The 19284-nt window shown below is 32.2% G+C and overlaps 1 protein-coding gene across 1 annotated transcript; it reads left to right on the top strand.

Moving 5' to 3' along the window:
* The first annotated feature begins 1501 nt into the window (after positions 1 to 1501).
* Positions 1502 to 18625, top strand: LOC137931640 (synaptic vesicle glycoprotein 2B-like). Its single transcript, XM_068775108.1, has 11 exons — positions 1502 to 1876; positions 10629 to 10682; positions 11170 to 11331; positions 12122 to 12284; positions 13379 to 13500; positions 14481 to 14722; positions 15249 to 15454; positions 15807 to 16069; positions 16987 to 17146; positions 17704 to 17831; positions 18222 to 18625. The coding sequence occupies exons 1-11, from the start codon at positions 1873 to 1875 to the stop codon at positions 18275 to 18277; spliced, it is 1560 nt and encodes a 519-aa protein (XP_068631209.1). The 5' UTR covers positions 1502 to 1872; the 3' UTR covers positions 18278 to 18625.
* Positions 18626 to 19284: the final 659 nt, after the last annotated feature.

The following is a 19284-nucleotide window of genomic DNA, read 5'->3' as shown; positions in this document are numbered from 1 at the left end:
ACTTTATTTAATGTCCTAATAATATGGTTTATTTATAAAAATAAGTTTTCGACTTCCTTCGCTGCAAAACGTTTTAATTCATTGTGATACACGATGTTTTTTGTGTGATTACAAACACGACTTTCTTAATTAAGATTTACGTCAAATTTTTGACTGCTTTGGAAAAATGTTTTAACTTATCAATATTACTTTTAATTATTTTATTAATTTATATATGTTAGTATAATATTATATTTGTTATTTTTAAAATTTTCCCTGCAGATTTTCCATTCTTCCTGTCAACAAGAATTTTTGTCTTGCCTTACACAAAAATGAAAAAAGTTAGACGGCTGAAGAAATAACATCAGAAACTCGGAACCAATTAGTAGTGAGAGAGGTGTTTGAACTCAATGTTAAGTTAAAAGCAATTTTAATTACTACTATTACTAATTGCTTTAATAATATTAAATACGGATAATAAATCGGTGAAAAACTGTCTTCAAACGAATTGTGGATATTACGGTATGAAATAAATCTCTTTCTACACATACTAATATCTAATTTTTATAATAATATGTAATTTATATAGATAATCTACTGATGAGTTTACTCGTGTAATATGTTTCGGAATTTAAAATTTCGTGTTTTAAAAAGAGATACCGGAACTTGTTGATGTTAATTAGTTTATTTAGTGTTCGGAATTTCTTTTCAGCCGTTTTAACTATTATTTTATTTGCATTAAAAAGGTTTTTGCTCATCAGAATTTTTAAATTACGTTTGCTCATAATAATAACGTTTTTACTCCTGGTCATCCCTTGTTTAATGTTAAAACCAACTGTATGAAATACTTATAAAATAATGAGAAATGCCTGACTTAAGTATATTTTTATTACATGAATAACAATTTTGTATTCAAAAAGTCTATCTCTCTTCTATGTTGCCGTGTACTACAGGTTACGCAATTAGGTTTTTTTTTAATTTTATAACGTATTTAACGATTGTGGAGGGCAGTAAGTTAAAAAAAGTGATTATATAACAAAATATAAAAAATTGGTCTGTTAATGGAAGACGTATAATATGCAAAGTATCTAGAAATCGGACCATACCGTGCCACTAGCTTTTGACAATTTAACTAGGTGAAAGATAACCTTTAAAAAAATTATTTCTCAGTAGCAATTATAATTTGAAAAAAGTGAGTTTAGACGCAGTTTCGGCGTACTGGTAATGTGAAAAGAAAGAGCTCAATCAATATGAAAGTATTTTATTTTAGCAAAATAAAACAAAATTTGATACGTACTCTTTAAAAGCGCAATGTCTGCATCAAACTAATAAGAAAATAATGTTTCACAAACGATTGCGGTAAACAAGTTAAAAATAACAGTTACCGAAAGAAGTGAAATCAAATTGACAATTTATATACCATTAACATAGCGCATATGATAACGACTTGTTGTATAAGTAATCAATCAATTAAATTAAACAATAAAACTGTGGAGCGACGCATGTGCGTCATTCTTATATAACGAAATTTAAAGAGTCCAGACGTGTGAAGCGCGGACCGAGAATGAATCCGAGTTAAGATCGATTGTGATGACCCGGTGTCTAGATAACACGAGATGAGCGATCGCGTACTGTTATCGTTATCTGGCGTAGAAGGAATCTTCACCGGTTGGCGGTGTCGAAGCGGCATTCGCGCAGAAGCCTCAGTAGGCACCACGCGCTATCCTTGGGGCGGCGTCAACTCGTGCGCCGATACAGTCGCGATCTTGCCCGCGCATCTCTCCAGTACCGCTCGCAGGGTGACGATGCTACAACGATAGCTGTCGCACATAATCAACGTGTAGATCATCAGAGTTTATTTATTAGTGAAAGAGTGAATTCGTTATAACAACCATGGGTAAGTTTTAATGAAACAATAAATAAACATTCGATTTTGCTTCGATGAATTCATTTACATTAACACAACCGCAATTAACACAGTTTTGTATCAGGTTAATTCGCGTAAATTCCCAGTCATTCGATTAGCAAGCGGCTACAATTTATATTTCATTATGTTATCTACGCAAAATTTTAATGTATTCAAAAATGCATATTTTTTACATTTTAGACACCATAGAAATTGCGGCTATGTATTTGATATCTAAAACAATAAGTTAACATGCGTCAATTTTTCCACGAACACAATAGGTTTATATATCGGCAATAACAAACAAGATTTATTCAGTATGAAAATTGTAAGATACACGGCTGTCACTCATTGCTTGCACGACTGTCCATGGCGTTTCAAAGCAGACCTCGCTGTCAAAATTAAGATAAAGCAGCCAATTGACTCGAGGCAAACCGAATGGTAATGAGCCGTTGACGTAAAATTTGACTCTGCTATTTTTTCCATTTATAAATTTATCTACCGAAATTGATAGTTAATATATTTAACAATATAGTGCTACAAAATATTCATTTTAATATTCCTGATCTACAATGATTAATGTTAACAATACTTAATACTAATTTTAAAAGTGACAAGAAAAAGTATGACAAGGAATATTATTTTGATATCGTTATTATATTTTATATTCCCACTGTCGAAACATAGGCTTCTTCCCAGAGACTGGTTAATGGTGTTATAAGATTAATTACACCAATTTTATGATCTTGGAACGTTAATTGTTTTTAATTTGCGTAGAAGCTCGAATACGATGTGCAAAACTGATGTATCAAATCTACAACCTAACAAATATAATAGATCAAAATCATTAAATAAACTAGGTCAAATGGTTAGTCGAAATTTTTAAATACTGGCTATAGAATGTTAACGTTATTTACACATACTAAATATATATTATGCATAAAAGGCGAATAAATCCATTAAATATTTACAAACTAAAACATCGATGACAATAAATAGCCTTAATTATAATCAAAGACGAGATTTAAGCGAAAGAATAAATAAATATATTAACAAGAAACAATACAATTACAAATAATGTATTAAAGGTAACTTCAAAGGTGATTAGTATCTTGATAAGATGATAGATTAGTTTCTGAAACTGTTCATATTAATTACAGATCATTATTAATCAATTAGAATATGCGATACTCTGGTTGTTTCTTTGAGCTATCTTATTGATTGTTCATTAAGGAAAATTTTTTTAAAAAGGTAAAAATATCCATTGGTCAAAATTCAATGAACTTTTGTCAAGACGCAAAACTTTTTATTATTATAACAGGTTCCTCACATATGACTGATTTTTATTTATTTCTCCAACAAGGAAAACTGAAAATACACCATGAGCCAAATAATTTTTTTTATCGGCCTCAATTTTTTTTTGATTGTAGATAGTCACTTATTATTTAAATTTGCATTCTCATTGGCAACCTCGCAGTGGTGCAATGCCGTGTAAAGGGTTATGCTCGGGATTTCCTATGAAATCGAAACAAGAATGAGGAGTTCGAAATGAAAGTTACCAAGATAGCCAAGAGGATTGGCAAGTAGAAGTGGCAGTGGCCAGATAGCGCAGAACAGATGGCCAGAGACTGACAAGCGCGGCGTAAGATGTCTATCCGAAAGGTCTACATACGACTATGGTTAGATCTTTTCGTTTAGCTTTCTGCTGGTTCTATGTATAGTGAAGGCCTATGCACAGGCTAAAATAATGAAACATTAGAGTTATCTAATTAATTAACACTGTTCATAAATGTTGCGAGCGGAAAATCTTGTTCATACCAAATTATTATTTCCAACAGCAATAAATCTACGACTACGATATTCTTTCTGAGCGGTGGCTTGTAGAAGATTAGGAGACGTTGTCAAAATATTTTAGAATTTTGTATTAATCGATCTAGGCTATTGGATTACAAAGCTAACATCTAAAGGAGCGCTATAGCAGAAAAATATCGTAATAAACATGGCTATGGTATTAATGTATAATAAACACTACGTAAAAAACTTTAAATCAAAAAAATAATTATAAAAACCGTTTTCGGTTAATCATTAGCCGTTAGGCACTTAGATAACAACGTAATTTAAAAACTTATCTTAGTGTTTTTAAAATAGCATTAAAAGAAATCATACGAAATTACCGAAAATTAGAAGAGAGTATTATTTTTAAAAGTCGATTTATATTCAAACCTTTTCAAGTTTAGGTTCTATTTTCCAGACGTTAATTTTCAAAACGGGGTCACCGTTCAAAAGTAATAATTATTTATTAACTCTTTATTTTCACAGAAACGGCCTTTAATATAATATTTTTTTCTCGTAACCTTTTCACATCTTTTCAGCAAGATTTTGAAATTTATTACATTTTTTATATATTTGTATGTATATTTTATTACTATCTTCAAATTTTGTTATTTTTTCTTTTGATCATGTCCTGAACTAACCCTGCAGTATTATAATAAATATAACTTAATACTTAAGAGGACTTATCATGATATAAATCAATAGTCACGAGATAACCTTTATACGTTGGAATTAAAAAATACGAGACAATAATAAAAAATACTAAATTTAGGGACGTGTTTATCTGATGTACAAACAAAAAAACGGTAAAAAATCTGGGAGATTTCTATAGATTCATAAACTAGAAATGTATCCTACTTTAGAAAATAGTAAATATCTCTATTTCTATACATAGAAACATAAAAAATAAGTCCAAAGAAGAGAAATTAGTTTTCCTAGAAAGATGTCGCTAATTTCACTGACTATACTGCCTTGGCTATCCAATCAATGTTATGATACTATTAACCAAAGTAAAACCGTTTACATTATGTATTCTAAATGCGAATAACTACGACTTGACACAACAAAGTGATGTAAAATATAAAGCCGGAAACGTACAAGTTTTCTCATGACAATGAGTACAGTGAGGCCTAGCATAAGGATATTGAAGATAATTAGCCCTTTATAGAAACCAGTGTGGCGGCTGCATCAAATGATACAACTATCATTCGCATCAATTAAGACCGTGTCCATGTGTCGGGTCTGGTATCTTTTTCTTAATTACTAATATGTGTTTGTTACGCACAAAACACATGTCGCTAAATTCGTTTTAATTATTTTGTAAATGGTTGGTTTATTTAACGACAAATTGGTTGTTTTATACAGGTGGATTATATTTATTTAACTGTAAAAATCTTTAACGCTTTGACAACTTTTTTCCATCAGGTATAAAGTGATAACTCTGAAATATCAGGTATAAAAAATAAATTAATGTACCATACATTAATTTATTTTTTCTATTGAATGCGTCAAACCAATTTTGGGAAAAAAAACTGTGCAAGAGCAGATAATAAACAATTATTAATTTTTGTATATAATTATTCCATTTTCATTAGGTTATTTATAATGCCTAGATTGATTTTTAATAGATTGATACCATGCATCAAATAAAGGCAAATGAGCTATACACTCAGCCTTTTAAAGTTTTTATGCATATAACTAATCAACCTACAATTTGTATAATCCATTATTATTTCTAAATCCAATATTTTTATCTCTTTACCTTCGCCGTCAAACCATCTGTAGAAAGTAATTTCTTTTAAGCAATATAATTCGAGATGTAAACACACTTGAAGAAAAGTGTTTAAAACTATTGATGTTTTTGCCGCTTCCTGGACCTTTTAATATCTATCTATTAATAAAGTGCAATCGGTGTCACTTATCTATAAATGTGGCGCTAAGTGATTGTTGAATATTATGATTGTTTAAAGAGGGCAGGAGGACATTCACTTTGTATTACCGTCTAATAATTACCGATGTGATGCGGTAAGACTCATCTATTAAATAAGTCTTCAATTTATCATACAGTAGACCACGCTGTTTCGATTGGAATAATATAGTATGGATGCCAATGAAACTACGACGTGACACAGTGTCATACATTTACAATCGAAACCTATATCACATTGGCCATGTTCTAGATAAAATTTTAATGATTGTTTAGACTACATTTTTAATATCACACATTTATAACAACTGCCAAAGTTACTTTTTTATGTTTTATATGAAACGATTACTATTTTTGATAATCTTTTTAAAAAAAATAATTAATTTTCGCGAAATATAGTTTTTTTTAAATTAACTAGGGTCTCTAGAGATATAAATGAGGTAAAAAAAATAACTCCAATATCTCTCAGTGCCTGGAGACGAAAATCAAAAAATACAATGAATGTTTTTTACCTGTGATGGGCTATCACGATACAGAAAAATGGTATGTTACTTCGGGTCTTATTAGCAAGCTCACAGCTGCTCAATGATCCGTTAAAAGGCTTTGAATTTCTCTATGAGATAAAATTATGAATGCGGAAATCCCCGGACAAACGAAATATCTATCGGATTGACAAGTTTAAGTGGCAGTGGGCACGCTACATAGCGCGCAGATCAGATGTTGCTAGGACCTTAAAGATCTGGAATGGAGACCACAGACCAGCAAAAACAGCCTAGGAGTTCCACTCAAAAGACCTTAATAATGTCGACAGAAAACGCTAAGTACAGGCTATGACCATGAAAAAGAATACTTATCTTGATCTCAATGACAATGCCCTGACCCGTCATGCAGAAACGGCAGTTACCTGGTGATGCATTTTGCAGGTCCTCACAATCGGTACCAGGCAACAGCGATATAGCAATAATGCAATTCTGTCTTAATAAATTCTCCATATATAAAAACCAACATCTTATAATCTGCATGTATCACTTTCAAATTACAAAATATATGTTACAACAAGCTTTGTTCAATTATAAAAACCAGTTTAATGCAGGCTGAATAGTACGCATATGTAAGTTAAGGAAAATGAAATGGACAGTAGGCTAAATAGTTCGCAATTGACCGCCATGAAAGGACGCGGCTAGCTCAAGGGCCGCCGGCAAAGGATTGCAGTACGAAATTTATTTTAAAATATTAATAGGTTAAATGATACATTTATTGTTCACACGTAAATCGTATACGGGCTTGACAACCTTCACGCTTAGACATTGTCTACATTTGCATAAAATTTTACTACGTAGAAACCCACCATACATATATATTGATGAGCTTGTAATAACAAAACCATTTCATCATAGAATATCTTTAATTAAATGTCTTAAGAATGAAAGACACATTTTCCTTCCGATATTATTCAGAACTCGGAAAAGCTGTCATTTGTCTTGAGGAATGATAAAATAAATTAATTAACATAAGAATCTTTTAAATCTGGCCCGGAGTGTGTGCGTTTTTTTGTCGGGAAAACTAATACCGTTTAGTATCAAAAAATTTACTTTTTTTGTTAGTTCGACGATAACTTTCAATTGATAATCAAGGCGCGATGCGTACAAACATCGAGACACACAAGGAAAAATTCCAAAAACAATTCGTTTTGAGACCATTTATTTACACGTCTTTTATTAACGTATATGATTGTGAACATAAAGATATTCTCTGTTTTAAAAAGTTAAATATTCAAAAAATCGTAAACAAAACTATATTATATTATTATATATATACTCTTATAATAATTAAACGTCATGACTACGTCTGCATAAAATTTAGCATTATAACATAAAAAGCTTATTTATAGGAGAAAAACAATTTACTTTAAATATAGGCTAAGTGCAAAAAACATCCTCAAAGTTACTTAATCATCATCATAACAGCCGATAGACTTCCATTGCAAAATATAGGCTCTTCTCAAAAATCGGTAGTGGCCCATGTTGCCATGCCTGCATCCAGCGACTCCCAGCAACCTAGATTATGTCGTCAGTCCAGCTACTGGAGGACCTGTCCATGTCATCCACCGACTCGTGGTCACCATTCGAAATCTTTTCGACCCCATCGACTGTTGGTTGCACGAGCAATGTACCACGCCCACTGCCACTTCAGACGGGCTACGTCGGTGACCTTAATTCTTCTGCAGATCTTATTTCTGATTAGCAATACATAATGTTAATTTCCATAAATAATATAACTTACATAATGGCAAAACAATTCACGTCATAAATAAAAGTAGCTTAAAATATCTAGTTACAATTTCGTAACGGTCCTTGACGAAATCGTACTTACAATGCCATAAAGTGACCGTGTCGCATACGCATTTATTTGCTCGCCTAAAGCGATGAGCACACATTCTGATAAAACGCACGCCGAAGTTTAGTTATGTCGCGGCGATATATTTATGGCGGTAAAACCCTTCATGAAAATTGATTAATCATGCAAGAGTTCCAGTAAATAGCGCTACTACTCTATTGTCACTGCAAGATAACGTGTTGTGTACTTAAATACTTTACCGGCTTAAATTAAGCCTGTTTCAGTCAGTCTATTAATATTTTCATTTCTAATTTTACACAATTTTTGATTAACTTATTCTTGAGAAGTAAGATGTGAGGACACAGTGAGGACCGACGACCTAGTGGTTGTGGGAACTCGCTGAATGTAGGCAGTGCAAATCCCGTTATTATGGCGATCTGAGCCTTACAGTGGGCGTCTATCGGCCGATGTTATGATGAAGACTTATTTGACGATTTGTTGATCGGTTACTTGAAATTAATTTCTCGGTCAATAAACTGTAGCGGTTAGATTTTTAAAAATTGTGACAAGAGTCCACACAAAAAAACTAGATTAAAGTAATAAATATATTAAAAACTTGTCCATAGTACGATTAAATCACGTTGTGGTCAATTTTTTTAGAAGAAAACTATTTTGATTTTAGTTGATAATGTTAAGGGTCGAATTTCAAAACAAAGTGTAATGCTTACATAATACTTTGTTATTTTTTATACGAAATTCAGAGAATGTTAACGTGTTTAGAAAGAGAATAACATTTCCGCGAAGTGCAACGAAGGCTGCGATTGATTACGTTAGTTCTGTATCCAGGAACTGCGAGTACAATATTTTTGTTACACAAGTTGCTTGTATCAAACTGTTTCCCGCCCGCTTGGCAAATTTACTTCTCTTTATAGCTACACATAAATTACATATATGTACATATATATATATATATATATATATATATATATATATATATATATATATATATATATATAAATAAACATAAAAAAACTGTTTTATTTAAGACAAAGCTTAGAAACGGGCTTAGTTTTGTTCCAAACTCAAGCACTTCATATACCGAACAATGTAAATTGACGTTATCAGATCTTTTAAGAGAAGTATTTATTTTCAAAACTTGATAATTTTATTATCAAAACACTTCAGCGGGCGGTGTTGGTTTACACAAAGATTCGAGTATCGGTGAAACGTGCGCTCCTAATTCCGCAGTTAAGCTGTTTTACCTAAAGTTGATTAGAGTAAATTTAATAAATGTATATGTTTAGTGATGCTATCAATTACAAAATACATAACATTCAAAATATACGTAAATTGACAAATAATACGTATACACATATACTTTTCTCTGATTTTATTAAATACTACAACATGTACAAAATACTTTGCATATACATTACACAAAGAAAGAATAGACGCCTATACGGAGTAACTTAACGAAGTTTAATCTGAAAACGAATCATTTCAAAAATGGTAAAACACGCATTACTCGTGACTATTTAAATCGAACCATAAAATTAAATTAAATTTCTTTAAGCAACGGCTGTTATTTTGATAGGCAAAAACCTCTGGCGTATGAATACAAGGTTATTGATTATAGGTGTAAAGGTTTTAAAAGGCTTTAAAGCTTTTACACCTATTTAGCATCAATCTGTATAAACTGGTCATTGGAAATGTTCTTATAATTTATTTTCTTCATACTTCCGGCAGTACAAAGCCTGCAAGGATAAATAGTAAACAATAAAATATTTTGTTATGCAGTAATCTGAATTTTGCAAACCCTTTTTAAGTGTTTCGTTATTTATTATTGGATAAAGTGTACCATATATTAATTGACAACAAATGAGCGTTATTACATTATATATTTGTTCACCCCATTAAACTTTTAAAACCTGTAATCAAACTTCCTGTAATACGTAAGATTAGCGTGTGAGTAGCGATTACGCCATATTTATATGAAACTAGGAAATTAGTCAAATACTTTCTTTTAAAATTCTATTTCAATTTTAAAACAATGAAATAATTCAAATAACTAATGAATAAAAATTACAAATTTACTCTTAAATAATAAACAGTTATCTTTTCTATCAATTTGAATACATAGTCTTTAAGATATGTAAAAGACTCTTAAAAATGGTAACATTTCCTCTTATCTATATATAGCTTTATGATTATGGGGGTAGTTGGACCTTCAGTTAAGTGATTCCGACATATTTCTACCGCCATCATTATTAACATATACATAAATACATCTAAAACATTTTGACATTTGGTGCACAATAATACACTTAATAACTTTGTGAGCTATATATAGTACACGAGACAAAGTTCCAGAATGAATCTATTATATTCAGATATGATGATTAACCGATGAAGTTTCGTAGTACGTACAATAGCAGTTAGTTTAATAATTGTTAGTGTGAGTGTGTTAGCAATTATTTCAAAGATTAAAGTAGATAAAGTGGAATATTCATCATTACGTTGAATTAAATTATTTTAACTAACTTTAATTGATAATGTCCTATATAGGTATTTTTCGCAATGTTTTTTTTTGAACAGTTTTTCGAAGATTTTTCTGGAGTATATTACAATATCATTTTTTGTTTATAGGTTTAGATTTCTTGGAACACGGAGCAGACTTCGAAGCTGCGATTTCAGCCACTGGTAAGTGTTTTTTAATACTTATAATATTAACTAATCTCTTTGATGTTTATCACTTCAATTGAGATATTTATTATACTACTAACAAAAAGTTAAAAATGCTTTATTTTGATACTTATATCGTGTACATCATAAATTAAATGAAAAATATAAGTTAAGCCTAACCTGAATATCTATATTCAAGTAGACATTTACATGCCTTGGATGGTTAATTATTTAAATATTATAAGTAGTAAGCTACTGATAGCTCGGAAAGCTAATCGGTTTAGTAGAGCGGGCGGATACTAAAGAGTTGCTCTTTTTAAATGAAATATAGCAATGTTTGATTTATACATATAAAATACACTATAAGGAACAGAAAGATCTAAGATACCTTGTGGAATTTTATTATATATTGTGTACACTTAGACTGACGAAGGCTTTGTTAATATAATATATTATATATAATTTGATTTACATTGCTTCTTACATTATGATTAATTATTTTCAGGATTTGGCCGTTTCCATTTCTGCCTGCTGGCAATCACCGGACTGATATATGCGAACACCGCTATTGGGATTACTATCGTATCGTTTGTATTACCGGCCGCAACATGTGATTTCCGGATGACATCTGCTGATAAAGGATGGCTTACTGCTGCACCTATGTTAGGTAAGATAACTTTTTTAGTGCTACCGAAACCGCTGTACTGCGCTTTAGGTACCCGCGACGGGACGGGATGGGGGAAAGTCCAACCCACCTCACCACACTTTCCTAGGGCTGAACAGCAACTTGGGTTATACTAAAAATCTAAAAAAAGTTAATCAGTTATTTAATAATAAAGTTATTAACGATTAAAATATTAGTCAATGTTTTACATCTAAGCCTGCAATATCATAACGAAGATGTATAAACGTAATTATGACTCAAAGATCACAATCATAGTGATTAAGGCGACTTCCGGAAAGGATTCCGTCTCCGCAGGTGTATAGGCAATAAAATGTTAACAACATTGTTAAAAATAGCTCTATTTTCTTGCTTATTAAACTCGTATAAATACGTAGACATACTCTTATCTTATATTTCCGAGAAATTAACACAAATGTGATTGGATAGGGTTTTGTAATTTATAATCTTCTATACCATCGCGTCATAATGGATTTACTGTGTGACTACAATAGAAGATCCATAACTTTATGCATGTATGTATATAAGTCTTTAATCTTTCAAGGTTCAGACCATACAAACGAGTACACATCTTACGAGTTTTTGGTCTGGTCTGGATGGTCTGTGTGGACCTCTGGAATAAGACCCCGTAACCTGCGACCTTAAATCACCACATAACATGTTTTATCGCTGCACCAGCGGCCTTGCAGTATTTTTAAATTTTAAATCACCCTTAACTCTTTTTTTAAACAATATTTTGAATTGCATTAAAATGTAATTATATTTCTTTATTTAGGAATGGTATTAGGATCATACTTCTGGGGTTGTCTGGCTGACACCAAAGGACGTAAATTGGTGTTAGTGTCGACTCTTCTAATCGATGGCTTCGTTGGAATACTTTCCTCGTTCGTGCAAATTTTACCGGTCTTTATGGCATGCAGATTCATCAACGGTTTCTCGTAAGTTTTAGCAAACTTTATATGTAATATTAATAAACATGTACCGTCCTAAAAGAAGTGTGTAAATATCATTATGTCCAGATTTACTTTAAACTAAAAAAAAAATGTCTTTAAGGCACTGGACAAACAAAAAAATATAATGCGTAATTTTTATTTGCTTCTTACGCTAAAAAAATATAAAATAATATCATCGGCAAAATCAATTTGTATGTTTATATATTTAATTTATAATGCAAAACACAAACATGCAACGATAAAAATATTTTGTAATCCTACAAGAATTTGGCGGGCAATGTCACCGCATAGTATCTGCTTCATGTCAAATGCGTGGCATTACACAGATAACGTTTAACAAGCTACTTAAAGCTGTCAACATTTGACAACTGTATGTGAAAAGAAAAAATCTTCTTATACACAGTAACAAATAATCGCGCAATGAAAAATGAATTGTTTTTTAGTAAGTAAACACCAATTGCATGACAGTCACATGATTAGAAACGACATGAAATTGTTTAAGTAATTACATTAGTGGTAAATGTTGTGTATTTCATTCATCCATTATGATAAAAATCAAATATTTACAAAAGGCTGATTTAATATTCCAATAAAAGCTTACAATTGATATTGCTTAATAATGTTTGTTGATTAGTCTATAAAGATAGAATTCATACGCAAACTCAAAATCATTTTAAACCTTTATTTTATATTTCTTTAATTAAATAATACTTTTTATTTTATTTTTTTATTACTTTTAAACTATAATACAACTTCTTAAAACTAGTACATATAATAATTATTATTGAATTAATACTAACACACTACTTAGAAATAGAAGATGTCGCTTCTAAGTTTTTCGTTAGAGTTTTGTTTGTAAATGCCTCAGCAAATATGTCTCCTGCCGAACAGTACAAGTTTGTGTTCTTAAATTACTGGGCCCCATTATTTTGTATTACAAAATTTTGACTTCCCGGCCTCGTTGTACTTACTATGTACCAAACTACCTACTGCTCACGAGTTTTCGCAACTTATTTCTGGATGATGTTAGAAAAGTTGATAGCTGCAGAGTGTAGTGGAAAAAAACACTTTCCTTACAGGATCGCTGGTGCTATGGGTATATGCTTCCCCTATTTAGGAGAATTTCAACAGACCAAATACAGAGAGAAGATCCTCTGCTGGATGGAAATGTTTTGGACTTTAGGAGTCATCTTACTTCCACGTAAGCATAACAAAGATATTGTTTATGTACTTTTACTTTAAAAAAAAATACATTTCACACGACTACGAGCAGCTAGACGTGGACTGGCGACTAAGTCAAAATCAAAGGAAATCGCTAGATGGGGGCAGCACGAGATCGGTGATCGTAGTGATCTTTTGTTGTCTTTGCCTTATAGCTGGCGTCTATCGACTGGCATAATGATGATGATGATGATAACGTTGATCGCTATTCTACCAACACCATGAAAATCCGTTCATAGCCATTAACTTTTTAATTTATTACAAAATAGTTTCTCTTATTAAGTAAATCGTACATTTCTTGTATAAATAAAAAAAACAATTGAAATTATTGTTAATAAAATTTTACATTTTAAGTCTACGGCCATCATAATGGTGAGCTATTCTAATTCCTTTTTTAATTTTCTATAAAAATAAATACACAATTCAAGTGCACCTATTATTAACAATTTGAAATGTATGGTCAAACCTGTTAATTTGAAGACATAGTAATAGATAATTGAATAATGTAACTGTAGTCAAGGGAATGATAGTTAATCTTTGGAAATTAGGATATTTGACAAATTGACGTAAGTGCCATCTACTTAGCCTAAGTCTCGAGCCTTTTTGTTTGGTAACAAAAAGGCTCTCTCGGGAACCATGACTCAGGCCGTTTATAGATTCCACCAATGGCGAAGTGACCAGATGCCTCTTGGAGGGAAACTCGGTTAGTCACTAAATACGCGCTTAGAATTTCGATACGAGAATGTCCGTAAAGACCGAAATTGGGCATGATCGGTTACTATCATTTTATATGCCGATTGATTCATAATTAATAAATCGGTATTACATATCGAAAAATTGAATATTTTTGTTCAAAAATTTTAGTATGTCAAAATCTTTTTTCAATTTCAATTTAAACCATTATCTTAGACCAATATATGAAAAAATAAGTGAATTAATTTTGTCTTATTTTGATAACAGTGATCGCGTGGGGCATTATCCCAATCCAAGGCATTCGCATTGAAAATGGCGCTTTCTCATACGATTCATGGAATTGGTTCGTGGCTGCATGCGCAGTGCCGTCTCTGTTACTCGGCTTTTGGCTGCTGTCGTTCCCCGAGAGCCCTAAATTCATGATGGAGTGCGGCGACTACGACGATGCGCTCGCCTGCCTCAAGAGCATCTACAGACAGAACACAGGCGACGATCCCGATAACTATCCGGTAACAAGATTATTTTTGAATAACAAAAGATCCTTTAATAACATTTCTATAGTATATTACGCTATAAGACCCCAAATCTCGACAGTATTCTGAGTCAGAACTTTTTTAAAATTCTTATTATGTATATGGCATATTAGAAATATTTATAATAGCAGAACTCAGTACTCTTGAACTACCTGAAATGGTATCTAAAACACTCGATGTACATCAAAAGCTATTAACCACTTAAACACGTTTCAAGTCTGTCGTTAATAAAAATATCATCTAGTTTACATGGATATGCTATATTATTGGGATATCCACTCACATGGTGGACTGACGGCTTGCATAAGGTGAAAAACGGTGGATACAGGCCGCATCACACCTGTCCTATTGAAAGAGAGAGGCTTCTGTGTAACAGCGGACGTCTCACGGTAGAATAGATGATGATAATAAAAGAAGAGAATAGAGAATGATAATAAATGAAAAAAAATATTAAAAGTTCTTTATTTATATTAATGTTATAAGATATTAATATATTTCATAGATCAAGAGCCTGAAGGAGAAAGTGCGAACAATCTCGGTGGCATCACAAAACTCGCAGAAATCTGTGCGAAGTCTCAGCATGCGCAAACCTAAAGATCTGAAGCGGCTATTCAGTGAAATCTGGGTGCAAACCAAAGCTTTATGTCGTCCACCCTACCTCAAATACACGATCCTTACCTGCCTGATCCAATTTGGCTTGACCACGAGGTAAGAAAATATTTTTCACGTTTATTTGCTATTTTTGGGATTGTAGTAGTAAAACTTTTTTTTGATCTTTTATACAATGTTTGATGAGATGCGATTTTTATATTTTATTCGTAGTTCAATATTAATAAATGTACAGTATGTTTACAATGTTCATATTACGTAATAACTTTTTATACAGTTAAAATAAGACATTGTACCTTAACACTAATTCATGGTGTGTACACGATTGGCATTTCGCTAATTAATTATTTCGCTTTTCACTAACACTGTTTTTTGGGTTATAAAATTAACGATAAAAAAATGTAAGCAACTAAATGAAATGAGATAATACGAAACCTGACTTTATTTTTAGCTACTACACTCTCATGATCTGGTTCCCTGAGTTGTTCAACCGCTATGAAGAATTCGAGCACCGCTTCCCCAACACCTCAGCCTCTGTGTGCGACGTGTCCGGTATTGTCGTTGGCGAGGAAGCGGTTACCGATCCTTTCGACTGCGAGAAGATCATCGACCAGAGCGTCTACATGCACACTCTCATTGTTGGCCTCGCCTGCATCCCCACATCCCTTTGGTTACCGCTGTGTGTTCACAAACTAGGCGCGAAATTCTTCCTTAGTAAGTATTAAAGTTAGTCTTCATTAATAATGTTGACTATTATTATGTATATTGATATTGACTTTACTAGACAATAACAACAAAATGTTTGCAAAACCTTGCTGCAATGATAATCCCTAGAAATTGTAACACGGGATACTTATACGCAAAAAAATTTAACTAAGTCCATAACTTGCATTTGAAAACTATTATATTGTAAAAAAATATATACCAACTCAAACTTTATACATGGACAGTTTCACATTGCCCTTCATCAGAATCATTATCTTCATCAAATTTATAGGTTTTGTGAATCGCATTATATAAAAGATGCTTATTTAATTCATCATCAGCAAATATGTCACCAATATTTTCCGAAGAAAAATATTAAAAATTGTGTTTTTCGACTACAATTTAACAGCTCATGGCTGTATTACTTTCGAACTAGATTTAAACATAAACTATTTAATCTAAACATATATTGGCTCGGAATATTTATGGCAATCTAAGATTGAAAATTGTCTTACTTACGAGTCATATATTCAACGTTCACCGTTTGTTCCGAAATTTACATGAATGTTTGATGGTATAGGGCGCCCATAAAGTCTAAATTTTCGTTATGTATTGCATAGAAATTATATTCTTTTGTAACTTTTTCATTTTTCTGTTGTAAACCTGGAATTGCCGAAATGCAATTATTTTTGCCAAATGAATGAGGCCCAAAAATATTTTAACGATATTAATGCAAATACCTTTTTCAAAATTTGTTAATTTCTAAACTGTGTAAAACAGGTAACGTGTAAATGAGGGGCTTATAGATAAAACAATTCAAAATTGATAATCGTGGTTCTTTTCCGATTTGTAGTATATTGTATCTTAATGTTAAATAAAGTTTATTTGTTACTGTTTAACAATTGTTAATTTTCCTTTTATTTCAGTCTTCAGTTTGGGAGTCGCTGCCCTGGTTACCTTTGGCCTGTACTTCGTGCAAAACTCCATCCAAAACCTTGTCCTGTCATGCATCTTTGAAGCGCTTACCTCGCTCGCTATCAGTCTGGTCTTTTGTGTGCTCGTCGACTTGTTCCCTACAAATCTTAGGTATGTTTATTACTCCTATAGAAATTATTTCGACTTAACGAACGAACGAACGACTTAAAATAACAAAAAAAGGTTGATTGCTCTTTAATAAAATATTGATACACTAAAATCTGGCTTCGACTTCTTGATAATTTATTTATAAATAGCTTAGGAATAGAGAAATACAAGTGTTTCTTTACAGTGATCTAGTAGAGTGAAGTAAACCGCATTGCTGTTTCATACGGTATGCTATTACGGCATATTTCTATTGGCAAAATTTGGCTTTTAACAGCCAGAATATCATAAAGGATTTAAACAGTTGCACAGCGTATGAATGGCACATTAGTGACTTTTGCTAATCCAGCGTCCTGCATGTCGTGTCGGCGGCGTTACTCGAAGAGCGTCGTTGCATTGTCTGTTGCTACGACATTCTAGAAGGCGAGCCGTATAACGAATAAAACTGTCGTTCCATCTTCGCACATAGCGTGCTTGCAGAAGGGACTAGCGGTTAATAATAGTGTAATTGTATGTAACTTCTAATGGCAGCTACAATATAATAAATAAAAAAAATATTCCAGGGTAATGGCGGCTGCTCTTTCGCTAACCGCGGGTCGAGGCGGCGGTCTTATCGGAAACCTGTCCTTTGGCTACCTTATCGATATCAACTGCATAGTGCCCATTGTTGTCTTCGCAGCATTCCTACTCAGTGAGTACCAAATCTTTATTTAGATACAACTCAGTTGTTGTCTCTTTAAATAGAGCACTATAGCTCTGGATAATCTTACGACAATTTGTTCTTCTATCTTACTGTCATGTTCAAATATATATTGGAAAAAATAATCGTCAGAATCGTCTAAACTTAAAAACTACCATAACATATAACAGGTGGAATAATACGCCTACCATGAAGTTTTAATGATAACAAATATATATACATAACAAAAAACATAAACATAGTTAAATAACTTCAGAATTAATAATTTATCTGTGATACGCAACACGTAAACTTAAAAAAGAAAGATTAAAAACTGAATATTTTCAACATTTTTAAAAAATAAATGTTTTCATTACATTAAAGTTAAATTTTATTTTTCAGTTGCTGCAATACTCTGCTTCTTCTTGCCAAAGACGGGTCAAGAAGCTTTGGATTAAAACAAAACAAGTGTCCGCTGTAAATTACATAGTGCAATTAGACTTTCATCGAAGTGAATCAAAGAAAGAATCACAGGTCGATGTAGTTTTACATGTTAGGATGTAAATATTGAGGACTAAGTAATTTTTATTTATTGTTCAAGTTACCTATTTATTATACAGCGCTGGATTGAGGCTCGATAAGAAAATTAGAATCGGGCAAATCGAAGTAACCGTTATACTGTGATTCAGTACGAAATATGTCTTATGTTTGATAAGATCGAATAACAGTATTTTAGAGTTGACTTTAATGTAATGAATGCCCTTAAATTATTATACCTAATTATTATTAAAGGTTATTTCACCTTACGTCTGGTGTTTCAATAACGTATTACTACCCTATATGAACTCGTACAGTTTCGACGGCAATAGATATTAATTAATTACATACAACAGTAATTAAGGAACCTAAAACTTTCACATCAGGCTCTCAGAACATATTGAGCCTTATCTATAGCCAACAACAGAGAATTATCTTTCGCCCATTTAGCACTGTGAAGGATGCTTATGTCAAGTCTTTCACTGGCTGAAATGATGAGACAAGTTAACTGGATAAACTAGATTGTTTAAACATGCTTATTAACAGTCAATATCACGTAAACAATGATAAGTAGAAGAATTATATGTGGCCAAATCGTATCGGCTCTGCTTCAGAATTATTTTTATGCAACGCAAACCCAGTGGTAGCAAGTTTTTATTATGGATAACCGCTATTACCTATTCTTCGACATCCACAGTAGTGTAAGACCAAATTTGGTCTGGCAATCCACATTAAGATTCCTACTCAAAATTATCTTTAATTTCTAAGGACATCATCGATAATGACCTGGTGTAGGAGCCCTATAACAACATGAGCAACTAAATTCTTATAATAAGACAGTATACCAGGTTTGTCTCTGCATTTTATGAGTTAACATATTTAATCTGTGATACACGATAAAAATCACACAATTTCATATATGACGTCA

Source organism: Battus philenor, unplaced genomic scaffold (assembly GCF_028537555.1).
Source record: "Battus philenor isolate CCGP_79_NKW_IND1 unplaced genomic scaffold, ilBatPhil1.0.hap1 SCAF_8, whole genome shotgun sequence".
Lineage (NCBI taxonomy): Eukaryota > Metazoa > Arthropoda > Insecta > Lepidoptera > Papilionidae > Battus > Battus philenor.
This window is presented reverse-complemented; position numbering and strand designations above follow the sequence as displayed.

Bases quoted from the DNA above. Each gene is read 5' to 3' on its own strand.
- LOC137931640 (XM_068775108.1), top strand. The intron at 14,723-15,248 runs GTAACAAGATTA...TATATTTCATAG, and splicing joins ACGATCCCGATAACTATCCG to ATCAAGAGCCTGAAGGAGAA. The intron at 17,832-18,221 runs GTGAGTACCAAA...TTTATTTTTCAG, and splicing joins CTTCGCAGCATTCCTACTCA to TTGCTGCAATACTCTGCTTC.